An 18,632-nucleotide genomic window follows, 5' to 3' on the forward strand; every position below is an offset into this window, starting at 1 on the left:
TCAAAATTAATCTCCTGAACCCTCAACCAATACTGATCAATATCATGATTGATCCGTTTCTTAAAAATACATAGTAAAATCCCCATATAGAATGCAAAATTGTGTATATACATATATGTCCATGCATATTAACTGTACATGAAAAACTGTACAAAACTTCAAACAATTTCAGAATTATACCATATTAACATTCCTAGAAACATCTGGTATTAGTATTCTTAGGTTAGCAATAGCCTAATATTTCAATATCCCTTTGTACATAAAGCATAGGAACAGTTTTAATGAGTCCTTAGATTGCAATCAAACCCCACATTTAGACAATCCCAGCCTGTATTTCTTATACATAAAAAGAAAAAAAAAAAAAAAAAAAAAAAAAAGTGAAAGAAGCTCTTAGTAAATGGCCATAACAGTTATTAACATCCTGAATATTGAACATGCACCAAATTTCAGCTTACCAGTACTAACACAACTCTCTCCATCCTTACTGAGCTTCCAGCCTTCGTAACATGAGCACTTGACTGTATTTTTATGCTGTTCACAAACTTGGCTGCACTTCAGGTGCTTGGTGCAGTAATCCATAATCTCACAAGTTTTGTTGTCTGTAGTAAGATTGAATCCTGCAGGGCAGGAGCACACAATTCTTCCTCCAGGAACCACAGAACACTGATGGCTACACCCACCATTGTTAAGTGAACATTCATCTGAAACAACATGGAGAGACAATAATTAAGGGCTGCAAAAGCTGTCAGTTATGTTGCATATGGTAAAGTCAACTAAAACACCTACAAAGGCCTCCAAGATGGGCAAACAAAATTTTATATTTCTAAAACAGATTTCTATACTTTTAAAAAATTATCTGGTGTGCAACCATTCATCTGGTAGCTTTACTTCAACCCTTCAAAATTTTAGCATAGCTCCATGTCCAAGAGGTGATCTTCAGGAGCCAGTGTTGGGATTGACACAGTTTGACACCTTTATCAGTGACATGGACAGTGGGATTGAGGGCACCTTCAGCAGTTTGATGAGACAGAGCTGTGTGAGTGATGCAGCAGGGAAAAGATGCCATCTATAAGGTTTGAAAGGTGGGGCTTGTGAACCCAACTTGAAGTTCAACAGAGCCAAATATCAGGAGCTGCACTGAGTCAGGGCAGTCACAAGCTCAAATACAGGCTGGGGAAATAATGGATTGGGAGCAGCCCTGAGGAGGAGGAGGAAGTGGAGATGTTGGTGGATAAGAAGCACAACATGACCTGGAAACGTGAGGCTGCAGCCCAGAAAGACAAATGTGCCCTGGGCTGCATCAAATAGAGCTGCACCTCAAAGGAAGGAGATTCTTCCCCTCTGTTCTTGTGAGACCCCACTAGCTCTGAGGCCCCCAGCATGAGGAGGATGGGGATGTTTTGGAGCAAGTACAAGGAAAGCCATGAAAATGCTCTGAGGGCTGCAGCAGTTCTGCTCTGTAAACTGGCTGAGAGCTGGGAGTGTTCAGCCTGGAGAGAAAGCTCCAGGGAGAGCTCAGAGTCCTTTCCAGAGCCTAAAGGGGCTCCAGGAGAGCTGGAGAGGGACTTTGGACAAGGGCCTGCAGTGACAGGACAAGGAGGAGTGGCTTCAAATTGACAGAGGATAGCTTAGATTTTATATTGGGAAGAAATTTTTTGACTTTGAGGGTAGGGAGGCCCTGGCACAGGGTGCCCAGAGAAGCTGTGGCTGCCCCATCCCTGGAAGGGTCCAAGGCCAGGCTGGAAAAGGCTTGGAGTAACCTGGTCTAACAGAAATGTCCCTGCCTGAGCAGGAGGTTGGAACGAGCTGACCTTTAAGGCGCCTTCCAAGCCAAACCACTGAGTATGAACTCAAGATTTTGTAGTTGGAGAGAGCTGCAAATAAACTAAAATCCTTTCCTACACATCGGTGCCCTTTAAATTGTTTACCTCCAGGAATGTTTTCAGGGGTTTGAAAATGAAAGACTTGTCTCCTTTGCCTTCTTTGAAGAAAACTATAACTTCGAGCATAAACTCAGTATGGCTTTAACTAAACAAAAACCCTCACACAGGCTCTAGTGCTAAAATTTCAGCACGAGAACGTTTTCCCCAGCAGGAGGTATCACAACAGACAGTATCATGAGCAATCAGAAAAAGGTGTCTAAAAGAAGTACCACAAAGATCGCCTTCATCAGATCCATCAGGACAATCTCTTCTCCCATTGCAGAGCTTCTCAGGCTGTAGGCAGATGGAGGTATCATTAGCACAAGGGTATTTTGGTGGTCCACACAAATAGCCCTCGCAATTATCCTCATCAGACTGATCCTCACAATCAATATCGCCATCACATAGCCACGCTTTGCTAATGCATCTCCCTTGGGGAAAAGAGACAATAAACACAGCAAATCAGACTGGAAGCCAACTTTAGGAGGTAAAAAAAACCTTCAAAACAATATACAACTTTTTTTCTCTCCTTTTTTTTTTTTTTATTATTCTTTTTCTATTAGTATTTCTTTCCTCTTTGAAGAGCAGAAAAAAACCAACTTGCACTTATACACTGAAGAATGATCCACAGCACTTTTGACAATCTAATTTTCCAAACAACACCAATCTTACTTATTTGTGTGATGAACAAAACTGCATACAGGCAGGACACAACCTCAAAATCTGTTAAATATATCAAATGATACTAAAATGTTCTAATTATTTTTATTTTCTGCTTGTCTTCATCTCTCTTCTTTTATCTTCTACTGCAACAGCCCTCCATGGGAGCAATGTTTCAATATATGACTTTTAATTAGCATGAGTTTACAAAGGAAAATTCTTTCTAGGAAGTAGACACAACCCATTCCCCAGTGATGTCAGATAAATGATCTGCTTTTAGGCAGAATAACTACAGCAGATGAAATTTTTTAAATTACTTCAGTTTTGTCAAACTAATGGTCACAACACATCTCAAAAGGGGGAAAAGGAATTTGTGATGACCATTAATGTTTAGAGATGCAAGAAAGTTTCTTGATTAGAAAAAGGGTTTAAATTTTTTAAATCATGAAGGTATTAAATTAGAATTGGCAAAAGTAGGGATTTTAATGAAAAGAACCAAGATTGTGAATTCTGACACTTAGAGGTGTGTGTGTGTGCTCCTGTCCCAGCCTATTTTTCTACTTGCTACCTACAGCCAGGAAGGTTTAGCTGTAAATTTTGGTAACACCAAGACTGAACAGAAATGCCATGTACTTTATTTTCCAATTAATAGTGAGAGAACAGGTAGAGCCACAGGTAATGAAGCTGACCTAGATTTTTTTTTTTTTTTTTTTTTTGCCCATGAATTAATTATGCAGAGAAAAATCAATTGGAATGGGAAGGAAGATCCTGGGAATGCTTAGTTCCATTGACAGCAATTCTGATGGATGCCCAGGCACTGACTGGCAAAGCCTGAGACTCCTAAGTTTAAACTTGCTCAACATGAACTGACACAACTTTCTGCCCACCCTTCCCAGCTTATACAATATCAGATTTTAATTTTCTTAAAAGGACACATTTGTTGAAGATTGGTTTAATGCATTTGATTTGACATTTTAGTCTTCTTTTGATGCAAAAAGTGCTGATGTCCTCACAGAAAGTCAAGGGGATAAAATACAGTGAAACACGAACATTGAAAAAAACTCCATGATTCTGCAGCACTCAGGAGGGAATTGTGAGACTGTTTTCACTTTTGGTGAAGAAAAGCAAGAAGTGAAACGTCAGGATCATACTACACTGAATGTGGGGTTTAAACAACAGAACATCATTTTGCCAGTGCAAAATCAGCTTGAAAACAAACAGGGAGGGATGGCAATAAGAATGAAAAGCTTCCACCATTTTCTTTTGTAGCCAAAGTCCCAAATATCCCATTCTCAAAAGACAGAATTGCACAGACACCAGGAAACAAAATTGTATGCATGATATGTATGCAACTTATCATTACCTGCAATCACAAGTGTTTCAAAAATGTGTCCCTATTCTTTATTATCCTGAATGATCATTGATTTTATATATTACTATAACACAGCAGTAGAATGTAAGCTAATGGAAAATACCAACATCAACCAAACCAACCATAACCTAAAGTAAATTGAGGTTGCTTCCAGTAGTGCTCCTAATCTGTTACTTTAATCTTTTATGCATTCAAATGTTTACAGAGAAAATCAGTTTCCCTGCCTTTCTTGTACCTTAGTGAAGATATGTTTTATAATGAAAGATTCATCTTTCATTATGATAGATATGACATGTTCTTAAGTAGAATATACTTTCAAGGAATTAATCTTTGCCAAGATTCTAAAGAGATGGACTTAATGAAATATTATGACTGTCTTGAAATCATTACTTAAAATTCACTGAAATATTTTTCCTTTATTGCCCCTTAGTGAAACTCACACTTCTGGTTTCCAGGAACCTCTTTAGTAAAATTCCATCATAAATTAATTGTCTCAGTAGCTGTAGCTGCCCTTTTCCATAGCTCTTTTGTGTAACACAGTGAAACAGAAGGCCTGAGCAGCAGCTATGTGGGGAAGTCTGATCCAAATGCTTCTCCAATGATTTTTATTTCCTGCACCTATTATCAACAGAATTAACCATTTATACACCCCTTCAGTCTTTGTCAGGATGCTGAACCCAGGAGATTATTTGTCTGATTATATCTTCAACCATAGGAAAACTACTTTGGTGGAATATTAATTGCAGTGTTTCCTCTTTGAGCTAATTCTTACTGCCTGAGGCTGTAATGTAACATCTTCCTAAACTGTACAATGGACTCAATCTCGAGCCCATCAACATTACAGAATGTTCCAATCTGACACATCTAACAAAATGTTGTGATGGTCAATGATCTCACTTGTCCTGTAGAACACACATGGGACTTAGCCTGAATCATGTTGTGGTCATTTTTCAATTTGAAGATTTTAGTAGAAAGCAGAAGTTTATAAATGACTCCTGGATGAGACAGGAAGGAAAAAAAAAAAAAGAAAACAAAACCAAAACCAAAAACATGGGCTTAAAGAAGAGAGCTGTTACTGCAGAAAACAGTATGGCCATGCACTAAGGATAAAAATTCTACTAATTTCCTCATCACGTTTCTGGAAAACTTTTCCTTCCCCAGCCTTCCTCAGCACCAGCTTCTTTGGTCTCAAATCTAATCTGGACCCAGACAATGCCCATTCAGACAGCACCAGTGCTGCTGGTCTTATATTCTTCCAGCATCAGAGATCAGTACCCATTGACTTGATTTCCTCTACATACATTCCTTATTTTCCATTTCAAACCAGTACTACTTCTTTCCTCAAAAATTTTTTTCCCCTCTAATAGTACTACATGTAAGTAGAAGAAAAAAAAAAAAAAAAAAAAGGAGCAAAAGTATTAAAAAAATAGTAAAATAGTCCACAGAGTAGCATCAAAAATGATAGGATATCATCAACTGCAGCTTGAAAAAATAGAAAGAACAGTAAGTATGACAAATATTACAGCTCAGATGTACTGCTTACTAAACTGAAATATTCATGGCTCTTTTGCATTTGCCTTCAGAGAAGTACTTTATGATGATCATTAGAGTAATTAGATGGCATTTTAAGTGAGATTGCACAGATTCTGCTCATGGTGTAGCACTACTAACTGAAAAGTAGGGAGATGGAATAAAAAGGATAAATTTATGTAGTACATAAAACTGAGCTGAAATACATGCCTGTAATAATTTTTGAAGGACAGAATCAGAATTTAAAATAGAAAGCTGGATCTTTGTACAATTTAAATTAGTCTATTCTAATTTAAAAGCAGTCTAATCTAATTTAAAACCAGAAAATAATTGGCAAGAGTAGTCAATCTCAATCAGGTAATGACTGGTTCCACATCCTACTGGCATGAAACTTCCAGTAAATTTTTCATCAAACATAACTACAAACAAACATGGGATGGTTTAAAAAAAAAAAAAAGTTAGAAAAGCAATTCTGAAATCTGGTCACTCAAGTACCCTGCAGCATTTTGGCTGACTTTGGATACAGCAGCTCAAGGACTGTCCAGGCTGGACAGTTCCAGCAAGACCAACAAAAGTAATAAAGGTGTAAAAACATAAAACAGAAATTGAAATTATCCAAGGAGACAAAAAAAATTGTTTAATCAACAAAAAATGGTTTTAGGGACACATAAGGCAGAGGTCATTCAATATCCAAAGGAGTCAGATGACTTGTTAGGGATAAAATGTTCAACTACTAGAGGCAAATGACAAAATGCCATCCATATAGGATATAGAACACCCCTCATTTGTAGATTGTTAACTGAATATTGGAAAAGGAGCTGAGTACAATGGGTTCTTGAGATCACCATCCCTGTAAGCAGAAAAATCCCTTTTGGCTGAATGCTGACAAATTCTGGTTTTGCAGCTTGGCACTGATGCCTGTGGCATTGTGACACATTAACCAAAACCACAAAAGCCACAGTAAGGAAAGACCCTGCAGCTACTATTATCAGACATAAAATGAAAAGAAATGAGTAAAAAATGGGCAGAACCATCTCACTAGGACTCTTCTCACCAGCTGCCATCTCCCTCTCCAAGTACTGGCAGTTTCAGCTCCCTCCATACTCATGTTCCTGCACAGACCCATCACATTCTGTGTCAGATGTCACCACCCAGCAATCAGTCTCTGAGGGGACAATTAGCCAGTGCCTCCTCGTTGGAACAACTGCCACAAATGTGCAAGCCAGACAGCATTACTTCTGTAGAATCATGCACAGAGAAAATTCCATTCCTTCTGAAACATTCCAGCAACTATTTCTCATCAAACCATTTTTATTCCTTTGTCCAAACCACATTAAACAAATAGAAAAGTAGTTAAACAAAAATTTGCCTTTGTTGTTTTCTGCTACATTACTGCATGCTTCCACCAGAACAGCAGTTCTGCTTCTTCCAGGAGGAGGGAATATTGCAAAAGAGAAAATTATGTCAGTCATAACTGGTGGGTCCAGTGGTGTTTCCACACAACAAATGCATAATTGCATTTTCCTTCAAATCAAAGCCATATACTCTTGAATTTAGCAATTTTTTGATGGAATTCTTTGTTTTTCTGTAGTTCTATGTGGCAGTCAGAGAACCTTTCATCCTGTAAATTGAGACAGTGACCTTCTCTAACACAATTACAAACACAGGGAAATACATAATGAAGGAATGTAGCTTGGACTGTGGACTTTGAAATGGGGTTCTCATTCTCTGTTGAAAAAACAACTAATTCAGACAATTATGCTGAATTTTAATTCTTGCTATTTCCTGTTATTATGACAGCCGTATTTGGAAAATCTTAGCTGACCACCAGAAAGGAATTTCCATTCTCTGTCTTTAAAATCATTCAGGACAAGAAACCAACCCCAGCCTAAGAAGTAAGCTTTTCCAAAAGGAATAAAGCCTAATAATTAAAATCTGCACTTCATCTTGTGTTCCACACTCTAACCTCTCTAGCCACTAACCTATCTCTCTACTTCCTCTTAACTAAAGTAGTAATATCTTGTGTCATTAGCTTTCCATATGCAGCTAATGAAAATAAACCTCATCTATTGAGATTTATTCACCTTTCTTGCCTCTAACAATTCTGCTTTGGCCACTTGGACTGGTGTTAGCTTTTCCCAATTTAGGCACTAAGAAATACACTTGCTCCTGGTGCTGACTGTTTCCTATATCAGGGTTTCTATCAATCAGTTTCAGGAAACAGACCACTCTGTTGAAAGTGAATAATCCATTTTTACTTCTAGAAAGTGTTTCATTTAACAGCCAGTTATTCTACACATCTTCAGGGAAACAGTAAGAACAAAAAAGGAAATGCTTTATTTAGACACAATTCAGTATTCCATATTTATTTTTCAAGACATCATGATTTTTATAACTTTCAAATCCAAGTAACAGCAAGATACTTTTGGACAGAGATCACACAATTCCTCTGACACATTTATTGTGCTTAGCTATAACACAGGGGTATTACAAGGGGTTCTCCCTTCTTCAATATTTGTAGTTGCCAATATCCCACTTCTTAGAGCCTTCATTAAATATTGCTGTGAAAGTTATTTTAGACCTAATATCACACAAAGCTTTGAAGAAATCACTAAAAACATTAATACTGTGCTGACAAATTTTAATTTCTTCCTTAACTGGACTTTCCCTCAAAAAAAAGAAAGGTTCCATCTAAACATTATTGTTTATATCATTACATATCCTCATACAATGAGTGCCACATTCTTATCACACCTTTTAGTGAAGTATACTTAGAGAAACAACATTGATATTAAACATAATCAAAGAATGTATTTTTCTTCCAATACTGCACTTCAAATTTCCAGTGCTGTAGTTGCAATTCTTCAAAGTATGTAAGGTACTTTATACCATTTTATTCAATTTACCTCTAGGGCTAAAAAGGGGAAATAGAAGAAAATACCTGAACTTGGAGTACTATTAAATGCTTTATATAAGTATTTGTTGTGATGTACTGTCATAGAGAGTGGTTTCAGGTTTAAGCAATCTCAAAACTCATCCCTTTAGTATTGTAAATCAGAAAATAGGGCACGTAAATCAATATTATTTTCCTGGTAAGAATACAATGAGTAACCTCACCTTATTTGTATTAAGCATTAAAAAAACATTATTTAAAGAGTAGATACATGATCAAACAACACAAACTCACACAGACACACAGAGAGTAATGAGACAAAAATCTGCAAGCACCTACCTGTACTCTTGCAGGAGAACTTTGTTTTCTCATCACACACTCTCAGAGTCCCATTGCAGCCTTTCTCATCACTCCCATCCTCACAGTCCTTCTCTCCATCACAGCGCCACAGCTCAGGCACACAGTTCCCGTCAGGACTGCACTGAAATTCCCTCCCACTGCACCTTCCAGGAGAGGGAGTTTCTTAGAAAAATAAGAATTACATTGAAGAATTTGCTGTTGCGAGGTTTTTTTTCCCATTCCAAGTCTACACTGGCTTAGAATCCTCTTCCTAACCCAAGCCAAAATCAGACTCCCAAAGTATAACACTCAAAATGCCCTATTCCATCCTGTAACTCATCACTCCAACACAAACTTCAGACAAACTCCTTCTTATCCTCCTCACTTCCTTCAGTCCTCCTCCTCCACATGCTCAATACCAATTTTGATTTCCTTTTTTCATCTGTCAGACAGGAAGGAGTTTGGAGGCATAAGGAGGAGCAAGGCTGATGAAGTTTCCCGGGTGCTTTGCAAACCCCGTGCTTCATCCTCAAGCTGCTTTTCCTCATCTTCATTGTCCTTTGTTACCCAGCAAGGTCCATCTCCTGATGCACAAAACTCAGAGGTCACACCTGTGCTCTGGCACGGCCCCACACGTGCCTGGTTTTGCTGTCACAGCACTGGCAGAGCAGCTGGAGCTGTTCCAGCTCCACAGCAAAGGAGCTTCACTCAATGCAGCCCTGGAATCAGTGCTGACTGCTTCAAACAATAATTACTGGGACATTTTAATTATTCATCACATGCATAATTCTCTAAGCATTTTCTAGCTTATGGCCTTTTCAATTTTATTCTTGCTTTTCTTTTCACAAACTATTACTACTGTATTTCTATCATTTAATAACATACTAACGACAATAACATGAACTTTAAAGTAATGGCATACTTATACTTTCCTGCTTGTACCAAAAAGCATTATTTGAATCAATTCTTATAGTACTGTTTATAAATCTACATTTTATTTTATTTTATTTAACATTGCTTTGTTGGTTTTCTTTCTTACATAATCTACATTCTTGTATTCTACCATGAAAGGGTAGAGGAAGGCTTTCAGTTTCAAAATGGAAATGAAGAGGGGTAAAAGTAGGTTGTTCAGTTCCAGATTTATCATTTTGATAGAGATAGAAAAAAAATATTTTGGGGAATATATAAAATTAAGGACTTCATTCATGCTGGCATTCTGATAATTCATGTATTTGTATGAGGTATCCAACTAGATTTAGAATATAAAGTTATGAAAAGGGACCAATAACATTGTGTACAATTATTTTGTTGTAGAAAAACACATTAGGAGACAAATATGAAAGATATTCCCTCATTTTGATCTGATTATTCTTTATTCTTTGCCATAAACATCCTTCCCTTCTCTCCCCACTCAAATAAATACAACGTACAGCATTTAAATAGGGCTGTAGTTTGTTAAAATGCTTTTATGTAAAAAAAACCCTACAAACTCAGACTTGCATTACACAAAAATGAGAGTATTACTGCTCCACAGCATGAAAAAAACAGAAAATATCAATAATAACTTAAAGAATGCTTCTTACTGTCTCCTCACCTAGACAGCACACATCTCTGCAATAAGACAAACACCACATCTAGCATAATTCACTGAAGTAAAACTATAAAACTTATCTCACTGTAATACCCATTGTGTTTTCAAATGCATTCCTCTTCATGATACACTTCTGTGTTATCACATTGCACTTGACGTATTTCCCATTCCAGCCTTTGCCAAGGTTAAAAGCATCTTCTCTTTCTCCACTGGCTGAAGATCAGGTATTTATAACAAATTATTCTCTGTGTTCATAAGCATCAAAAACTTCGAAGAAAAAAAAAATAAAATCTAACCTTCCCTGCTGCAGTTTGTTTTGGTTTCATCACTGAAATCTCCACAGTCATTGTCACCATCACATGCCCAGTGTCCTGGGATACATCTGCCATTCTGACACCTGAACTGATCAGCAGAGCACGAGTGAACACAGCCCAGCTCATCACTGCCATCACCACAGTCATCATCTGCAAACAGCAATATTTTAAAATATTTTAAAATATAAAATATCTGAACAAAATATGTAAGGATGGAAAATTCTTTTGAAAAAGGCAAGAGAAAAAAACAATCCGGTAAATAAAGTAGTGTGTTTTCTGCCCACAGGCATCAAATTATTTCTAATGCACATAATACCTTAAATCGTGCTTACCAACAACACTCAACTCTGTCATTTTGGATTGTCTAACCCCTTTCTCAGTTATTCAATCAGAGACACCAGCAAGCATGAGAAGCCTATAGATTTTCTTAATTTTTTTAGCTCTGTGTAACTACACAGGCTTTCAAACACAGCCTGTTTATTTTCTGTGAGAACCTAAGATAGTTAATCATAGACACAAACAGCTTCATACAAAGCAAAATGAAAACATGGTGAATTTCGTTTCAATAGTATTAAACTTTGTTTGCATGTGTTTACAAGAGTACAAAGTGGAGAAAGCACATAAATGATTGTGGACTGCAGTTTCTCATTACTCTAATGTCATAGTCATTACAACAGTCTTAAGGCAATTCCCGTAATTTGATCGTGGTCATCAAGGGAGAAAGGAGGTAAATATATTAGGTGCACTCTAAAGGGTCTCCATGCACAGAAATTCATCAGCACACTGTGATAATTTCGGGAATTTGTCCATTTACAGCTAAAAATACCTGTCAGAGAAATAAAATTATAGAAACACCAAATGCTTTGGACCAACTCAGTGCTATTAGGACTAGAGCAGCATCACTTCCACACCACAAGCTCTGAGAGGAGATTCATTTTAACATTCAAACATGTATTTGAAATATACAAATATATCTAGTTCTTCCAGCCAAATAAATAAATACATTGTAAAGTCTTGTTGACCTTCACTCTTCAGGGATGCTATTTATTTAACTGAACTTGTCCACAAAAATCAGATATATTGGTAACTGAAACCATGTTGCTTTCTAAGAACAGAAAATATACTTTCATAAGCAATAGCTTTGCTGCCCTTTTCTCTTTCCTTCTTTTTTTTTTTTTAAGTAATAAATCATCATCGTTCATTCTACATAATATAATATTTGTACCTATTACAATATCCAATATCTCATTCCTTATCTGAGCCTTCAGTGTGGCTAATTTCTACGTCAGGTCTGTAATTTAAAAATGCTTTATTTATTCTCTGACCACCACTGACAATATCAGTCTCAGGAAAAAAAGATCATCAAAGCAATATTTATCTGATAACCCTTATATTCATTTCAGATATAGAGGACTTGATACTTGCCTGAATCACAGAGCCATTTGCTGCTAATGCATCTTCCATTTCTGCAGATAAACTGAGTTAGTGGCTCACATGTTGGGAATTCTGTGAAAGCATTCAAAAAGAAATAAAAACTACTTAACATCCTCTTCAGTAATATTCTGCCACCTTCCTATACACATATATTATACAAGTGTGCTGTAGCAAACATTTGCACTTCCCAGTTATTTAATCTGGAGAGAAGAAAAAGGTGAGGCGCCAAAAAGAAAAGATAAAATAGCTTTAAACTGTAAATACTGTCCAAACCCTACTTTTCATCAACATGGGCCATGAAATTCATTACTCTGTGACAAATGGCCTGGTCCTATATTCCCATCAGACCAAGGCTGGCTTTCCCACTAACTATGCCAATATGTAAGACTAGCCATAGCTTGATGACTGATACAAACTCTATTTTCCATGTGCTTATTTACAAAGGGCTCTGCAATTGCAGCAGCACTGCCAGTAAGAGACAGGAAATGGAACACTATGAAATGGGAAGGTTAAGTACCAAGATAAAGAACAGCCAAGAAATAAAGTTGCTCCACACTGGCATAATAAAATCCAAAATTAAAATGTCAGCCTTCACAAGCATTTTCTCCCAGCATTCCAGTAAAGCAGTAGAAATCTGAGACAATATCATTCACAAAAAAATCATCACACATATTTGTTTCTATAATTATTGAATATGATTCTGAATAGAGTAGCTTAAATATAGCCTGAATTTTTTCACACTTCTTTTTCTTCTAAAGCCAATGACATAGGTGGATTTATTGTTAACTTGCTAAACACTCTGGAAAATATTGAAGAGTTTTTTAAAATCTTAAAACATGCCACATAAATATAAAACTTTCTTAGGATCAGAACTGAAATCACTTTTTTTTTTAACTGAACCTCACAAAGTTTTGGCTTAAAAAGAGTCATTCTCTCATGAAGCAGTAAACCAAATCAGCTGCATCTAATAGTAGATTAAAAAATATATACATTTTTATTTAAAAATCTAATAGAGAACACCGAGAACTTAATTGAACAGAGATGATTATCCTGTTTCAAAGTAGAAAAGGGTGGGAAGAAAAGCTACCATTGATGACAACACTTTGATAGTTACTTTAGAAAGTTCTTGCTTCTTTTGGTTGGTTGGTTTTGGTTTTTGTTTGTTTTGGGCTTGTTGGTTTAGGGGTTTTGTTGTTTGGGTCTTTTGTTTATTTGTTTGAGTCTTTAAACAGAAATGTTACAATGACAAAAAAATCTGTTCTGAGAAAAAATATGGAAGTGTGCAACTGCAGTAATGCTTAGTGACAATATATACCCCATGTGCTACAAGCAAAGCCGAAAAAACCTTTTAATTTCACTTTTTCAAATATTTTTTCCACAAATTTAACTCGTTCATTAAACGTAATTTTCCTCTTTTCCATACATGAATGCCTCCATGACTTAATTTTCTTTATGTTCACCTGTACAAAGGGACAGAAACTGATTAAAATGAATTGGGATTACCCTCACCACCACCACCAGCAGCAGCCAGCTCACGATTCCCAGCCCACCACAGCCTTTCCAAGAATGTTCTGTAGCATCTCCAGAGCTTGCCCCAGCCTTCACTATTAGCCACAGCTCCTGCTCACATCCTAGAGGACACACACAGCCCTTCCCCTCATTGTCCCTATGGTCCTTTCCTACTTGACAGAAAAGAGATGCACATCCTGCAGCTGACCCACACCAGCCCTGTCCTGACTGCCCTGGGGACACAGAAACCAAGAAAGGTGACTCTGCAGCTCCCAGTGAAGTCTCTCCACAGTGCAGACACCAATCTCATTTTTCTCTTATGTCCTTATGGGTACAAGAGTTTTAGACTGTTTCATAGAAGGAAATATCTCCCACTAAACAGAACATGTAAGTAAATGCCATTAGCAGGCCCATTAGTGATCAAATTATAGGGCAGGATGAAAAATGAAATATTTGACACATTTGCACAGCCACCATGTTCGAGGGTTACAAAACAAGATGCTAAAACATGAAACATGTTAAATTTGGCTACATAGAAAAATAGCCAGTGACATAAATTCTGATTAAAAGATCTGAAGAAATATTCCAAATTACTGAGAGGATACTGAACAAAGCCCACGGGAAGGATTTCCAAAGGTGCCAGTAACATCTGTGTGTGGCTGACATGCCTGAGAACATGAGGTAGAGGCAGGGAAACTGTCCTACCACTGAGAGTCAATGCTGTGTCATTAAACAGAGTTAGAACTTTAGAGATTGCAAAATACAAGTTCCCTGGTCACTCATCCTACCTCTGTACACAACTGAACTCATTTGAGTTGAAGCAAGGCAATTAGAAGTCTATGTAAATTTTTTTTATTATTATTATTTTTTTAAATTTATGTAAAGACTTCCGTTTTTGCCCCATCCCTGCAGGTGTTCCATGCAAGTCTGGATGTAGCTCTCGTGTCCCTGTCCATGGCAGGGGGTTGGAACAAAATGGTCTTTAAGGTTCTTTCCTACCCAAACCATCCTGTGATTCTACATTGCAATACATCACTGTATTCTCTGATTCTGCATCTGCAGCGAGCTCATTGACCCTTGTGCTCTCAGACTCACAGCAGTTACCAGTGCCCTGCAAAACAAATGACTATTAAAATCCTTAATTGTTTGGAAGCAGCTGATTAGAGAGAGCACACCCCTCTCTGCAGTATCTCAGAAAAGCAGCAGTCAGCACAGCTGCTGATACTCTCTCATGATAGAACCAAGAAATTTACTTTTTTTCTGAAAAATACAAGATCAAATATACTTCTGTTGAGGCTTGAAACAGGCTGATTTTATTGACATCTAGAATATGCTGAGGGGCCCATGTGGAGAGGTATGTGGCAGAGATAAAGAATAATTTTTGAGGGTGACAGCATTTGATAATGGGCTGTAAATTAAAAAGTCTTGATTAATCTGCATATTTGGTATTGTAGTTAAAAACTCATTAAATAGAAAATGCTGCATTTGCTTTGGGTTTATTTATCAACCAAACAAATTCTATTTGCCATTTCAGAAATAGTATTATCATTTCAGTTGGCATGAAAAGAGATCCCTGTACGTTTTATATGTTACAGAAGAATTTTACTTCCCCCCCGCCAAATGAAAAATCCACTTACCACAGGATGTCATTTCATCAGTTCCATCTCCACAGTCATCCTCCCTGTCACACAGCCACGATGTTGGAATACACCGTCCATTCCCACAAGAAAACTGATTAACCTGACAAGTTCTTGCTGTCAAGACAAAACACTCCAAAAATACAAGGGAAATGGACTGGATCCCTTAGATCTCTTGGTGGGTGTCTGATTTTAGAGGCTGCACCTCCTGGCCTGCTGCACCTTTCCCCTGCTCTGAATAAACATCATTCACCTCCTTTGGTTTCAGAGAAAACTGAGCTCTTCTGCAGGGCTGTGTTCTACCTCTGCTGTGTGAGGTTTCTTCCTCATAAAAGAACATGAAATTCTAGATAGAACTGTGAAGAAGAGAATTAATATGCACTAATGCTTGAAGCAAACAAAAATCAGGGCATAAAAACGCCCACCAGTTGGAATATTAACAACCTGTATTCCACACCATGAACAATGATCTTGTGAATTTTGTATTTACAGAGGAAAATGGGAATCAGCCTCTGTGTAATGTGCCTGGCCTGACTGTGCTTCGAATCCTTGTCTTTTCAAACACTGAACTGTCATCATCCATTAAAGGAATCAATGAATGTCTTTCTCCTGAAGAAATAAGGATCACTAAAAGAATTTGTGCTATGTAGCTACAGAAATTACTTTGAAAGCTGATGAATAGTAAAATGTCACTGAAAAGCTAACAGAAAACTGTCATCATGTATAATTTTGTTTATTTAAAATTCGAACCCATAACAACGCCAGTGATAGCAATACAGATTTTGATCCCAAATTTAAGCTTTTAGAATTCACCTGGTTGTTATTCTACACTTTAAAAAATGGCTGGCATGTCAAAAACCCCAATAATGGAAAGAATATTTCTTTATTTATTATTTTGAACTACCATTTTTCTTTTTCTTCAGAGTAGCCCAAAACACAAAAGAGGAATATAAGTTTAAAATATTTCAAAGAAGTAATTAACATTAACTGTGTTTTTGCCACTGCAGGAATAAATGGAAAAACAGGAATACAAAATTTGATCCATCACTAAATGACACAGGGTTCAAATAAAAGGTCTTCAAATTAGACCCTTACCCTACAAGCAAACCAGTTGGATATCAAAGAATATCAAGGCAGTAAGACAACAGGGAATATTTTAATACACAATGTGTATTGTCTTGCACTGCACTTCAGTTCAAAACACATCAGCTTATTGGTGGCTGGAATGTTGAATATTTGATTTAATGCTTGTTTAGAGTCTCTGACAACACACAATAAATATCACTTCCACACAAGCAAAGGACAGATTGGGAATTCCATGATTTACTACAGTGGAATCAGTAAACAATCCTCATCTTGCTATTTGGTTAAAAACCCACTCTCCAGTTAATAACTTGGAAATGAAAAGAATTTCAAGGCACCGAGTGGAAACTGAATAACCAATTATGCATAAACTTAATCAGCATAAAATAAAATTTGCTGGTGACATGACACCCATCATAGCACATTAAAAAAAGTTCTAACTGCCAAAAAAGATTTGTACCTCAAAGTTTGTACCTGAGCATTGCTTTGACAGTCGACCCATATGGAGAGATTAAGAGCTGAGTAACTTTGGAAAGCCCAGCCGAGCACATGGATTAAGTAAAATATAATTTGCATTCCAGCCTTGGTGGCATCAAAATTGGAATTCATTTAAAATGTCAATAATCAGATTACAAGTAGAAGCCTGGTTCAATTCAGTTCAAATCAGTCCTGATCTATTCATGGAACTGGAGTTAGAGAACCTGTTTGCACAACCAAGTAAAATTTTTACCTGCACAAGTTTTATTTGATTCGTCTTCGTTATTACCACAGTCATTAGCTCCATCACAAAGCCACCTCTTGGGAATACAACGATTATTTTGGCACTTAAATTGATCATCAGGACAGCTATGATTGACTGTGGGGGAAAAAAAAAAAAAGAGAGTAGTTTTTGTTTTTTCCTTAAGAAGATAATGTGAGAAAAACAGCTGTGAAATCTGTGAAAAGAACACATTAAATGCTGTTCCCTAGTGATGCAGTTAGTGTGGTTATCCTGTATGTATAACTACTATGACATAAAGATTGTTCAGCAAACCAGTCAACTACAAACATTGCAATACTTCAATCAGAAATTAAATAATATCAAGTAAAGATGCCAATATGGAGATCCTCTTCTATTAGGTGATAAAAGGTAGCAGCATTTTATAGTGTTGTTTCCTTAAAGAAACATATTCTTGATCACATTTGGGCAGTGTGATGAGGTCTGCAAACTAAAGTGCATATAAACAAAGGAAAACACCAAAGGGAACAGATGCAAGCTGCTAAGTGCAGATCCAAAATATGATACCACAGTGAGCAGGGATTTGGGCAGGTCATAAAATGCTTCTAAAATGAGGCACATTACTGTCAGTGGCCACATATAGATCTGCTGTTTACTCACCATGAAATTGTAGGTGTCAAAAAGTGAAATATGCAACACAGTGTAAAACTAACAACAAAATACTCTGGTATTCAGGAGTGAACAAGGTATATCTCAAACATGTTTTTTTCTGGCTACCAATTTTCATGGAAAGGATGAAGCTGAATGCACAGAATTTATGTAATAACTATTGGCCTGCTCTTGCAACTGTAGTAAGTGTTTATGTTCTGCTTCTTTCATGCTAATGACATCTATTATTAGCAGATCTTGCTCATCTTGATCTAGACAAGAACAGTAAACTGCACATGGTTTCAAACGCTGGGTTAAAAATAATCTCCAGCTATTTCTCACCTACTCAGCCATCCACAGTCTCTTTTTTAAAGTTTAGCATACATCTGGAAACAAAGGATATTTAAAATGAAAGGACGTCTTGCAAGCTTATCCTTGACATTTTGGTAGCTTTTATCTTTGACCTTTCTGCCAATTCTTGCAATTGAAGACAGCACAGTGCGAGGGTGATATCAATAGCACACGAACCCTGGTCTGTGTGCAGGGTGCAGAAGCACAGGAAGCAGAGATTAATTAATAATCTGAGCAGAAAGGTTTCCCAAATCTCGTACTTTCAAAGTTTGCTATGTGACTTGGAAGTGGAAGCATCCAAGTAATAAAATCACAAGTTGAAGACTTTTTTTTTTTTAATTTTACTTTAATACTTGACATAGATATGGCTTTAAATGGTCATCAAGCTTTTGCTCATATCTATTTAGTAACTTGTATGTATTCTACTCATAGTTGCAAATATTTAAAACTCATAAAGAACTATGGGGGTTACTATGGCAACTGCTGAGAAGAAATCAATGTTATCACACTGGCCATGTAAACTGTAGATCACATTCAGGTTTAAAACCAGGTTATGATTTAATTTATATGTGTATAAATCCTCAGAGAATTACAAGCTTTGATCAATGAACTGGTCTTTCTTACACTAATT

The 18,632-nt window shown here is 36.9% G+C and overlaps 1 protein-coding gene across 1 annotated transcript in view; it reads right to left on the reverse strand.

Annotated features, from left to right (window-relative positions):
• LRP1B (LDL receptor related protein 1B) overlaps nucleotides 1-18,632 on the reverse strand; it is a 368,685-nt gene that overhangs the window by 187,122 nt on the left and 162,931 nt on the right. The window contains exons 15-22 of the mRNA XM_088168291.1: nucleotides 17,015-17,140; nucleotides 15,202-15,318; nucleotides 12,047-12,127; nucleotides 10,604-10,771; nucleotides 10,401-10,520; nucleotides 8,717-8,899; nucleotides 2,153-2,353; nucleotides 456-701 (exon numbers count right to left, since the gene is read on the reverse strand). Coding sequence (XP_088024417.1) covers nucleotides 456-701; nucleotides 2,153-2,353; nucleotides 8,717-8,899; nucleotides 10,401-10,520; nucleotides 10,604-10,771; nucleotides 12,047-12,127; nucleotides 15,202-15,318; nucleotides 17,015-17,140 — 1,242 coding nt within the window. The remainder of the gene's footprint in view (nucleotides 1-455; nucleotides 702-2,152; nucleotides 2,354-8,716; nucleotides 8,900-10,400; nucleotides 10,521-10,603; nucleotides 10,772-12,046; nucleotides 12,128-15,201; nucleotides 15,319-17,014; nucleotides 17,141-18,632) is intronic.

The sequence above is a fragment of the Sturnus vulgaris genome, chromosome 7 (assembly GCF_052056855.1).
Source record: "Sturnus vulgaris isolate bStuVul1 chromosome 7, bStuVul1.hap1, whole genome shotgun sequence".
NCBI classification, from domain to species: Eukaryota; Metazoa; Chordata; class Aves; order Passeriformes; family Sturnidae; genus Sturnus; species Sturnus vulgaris.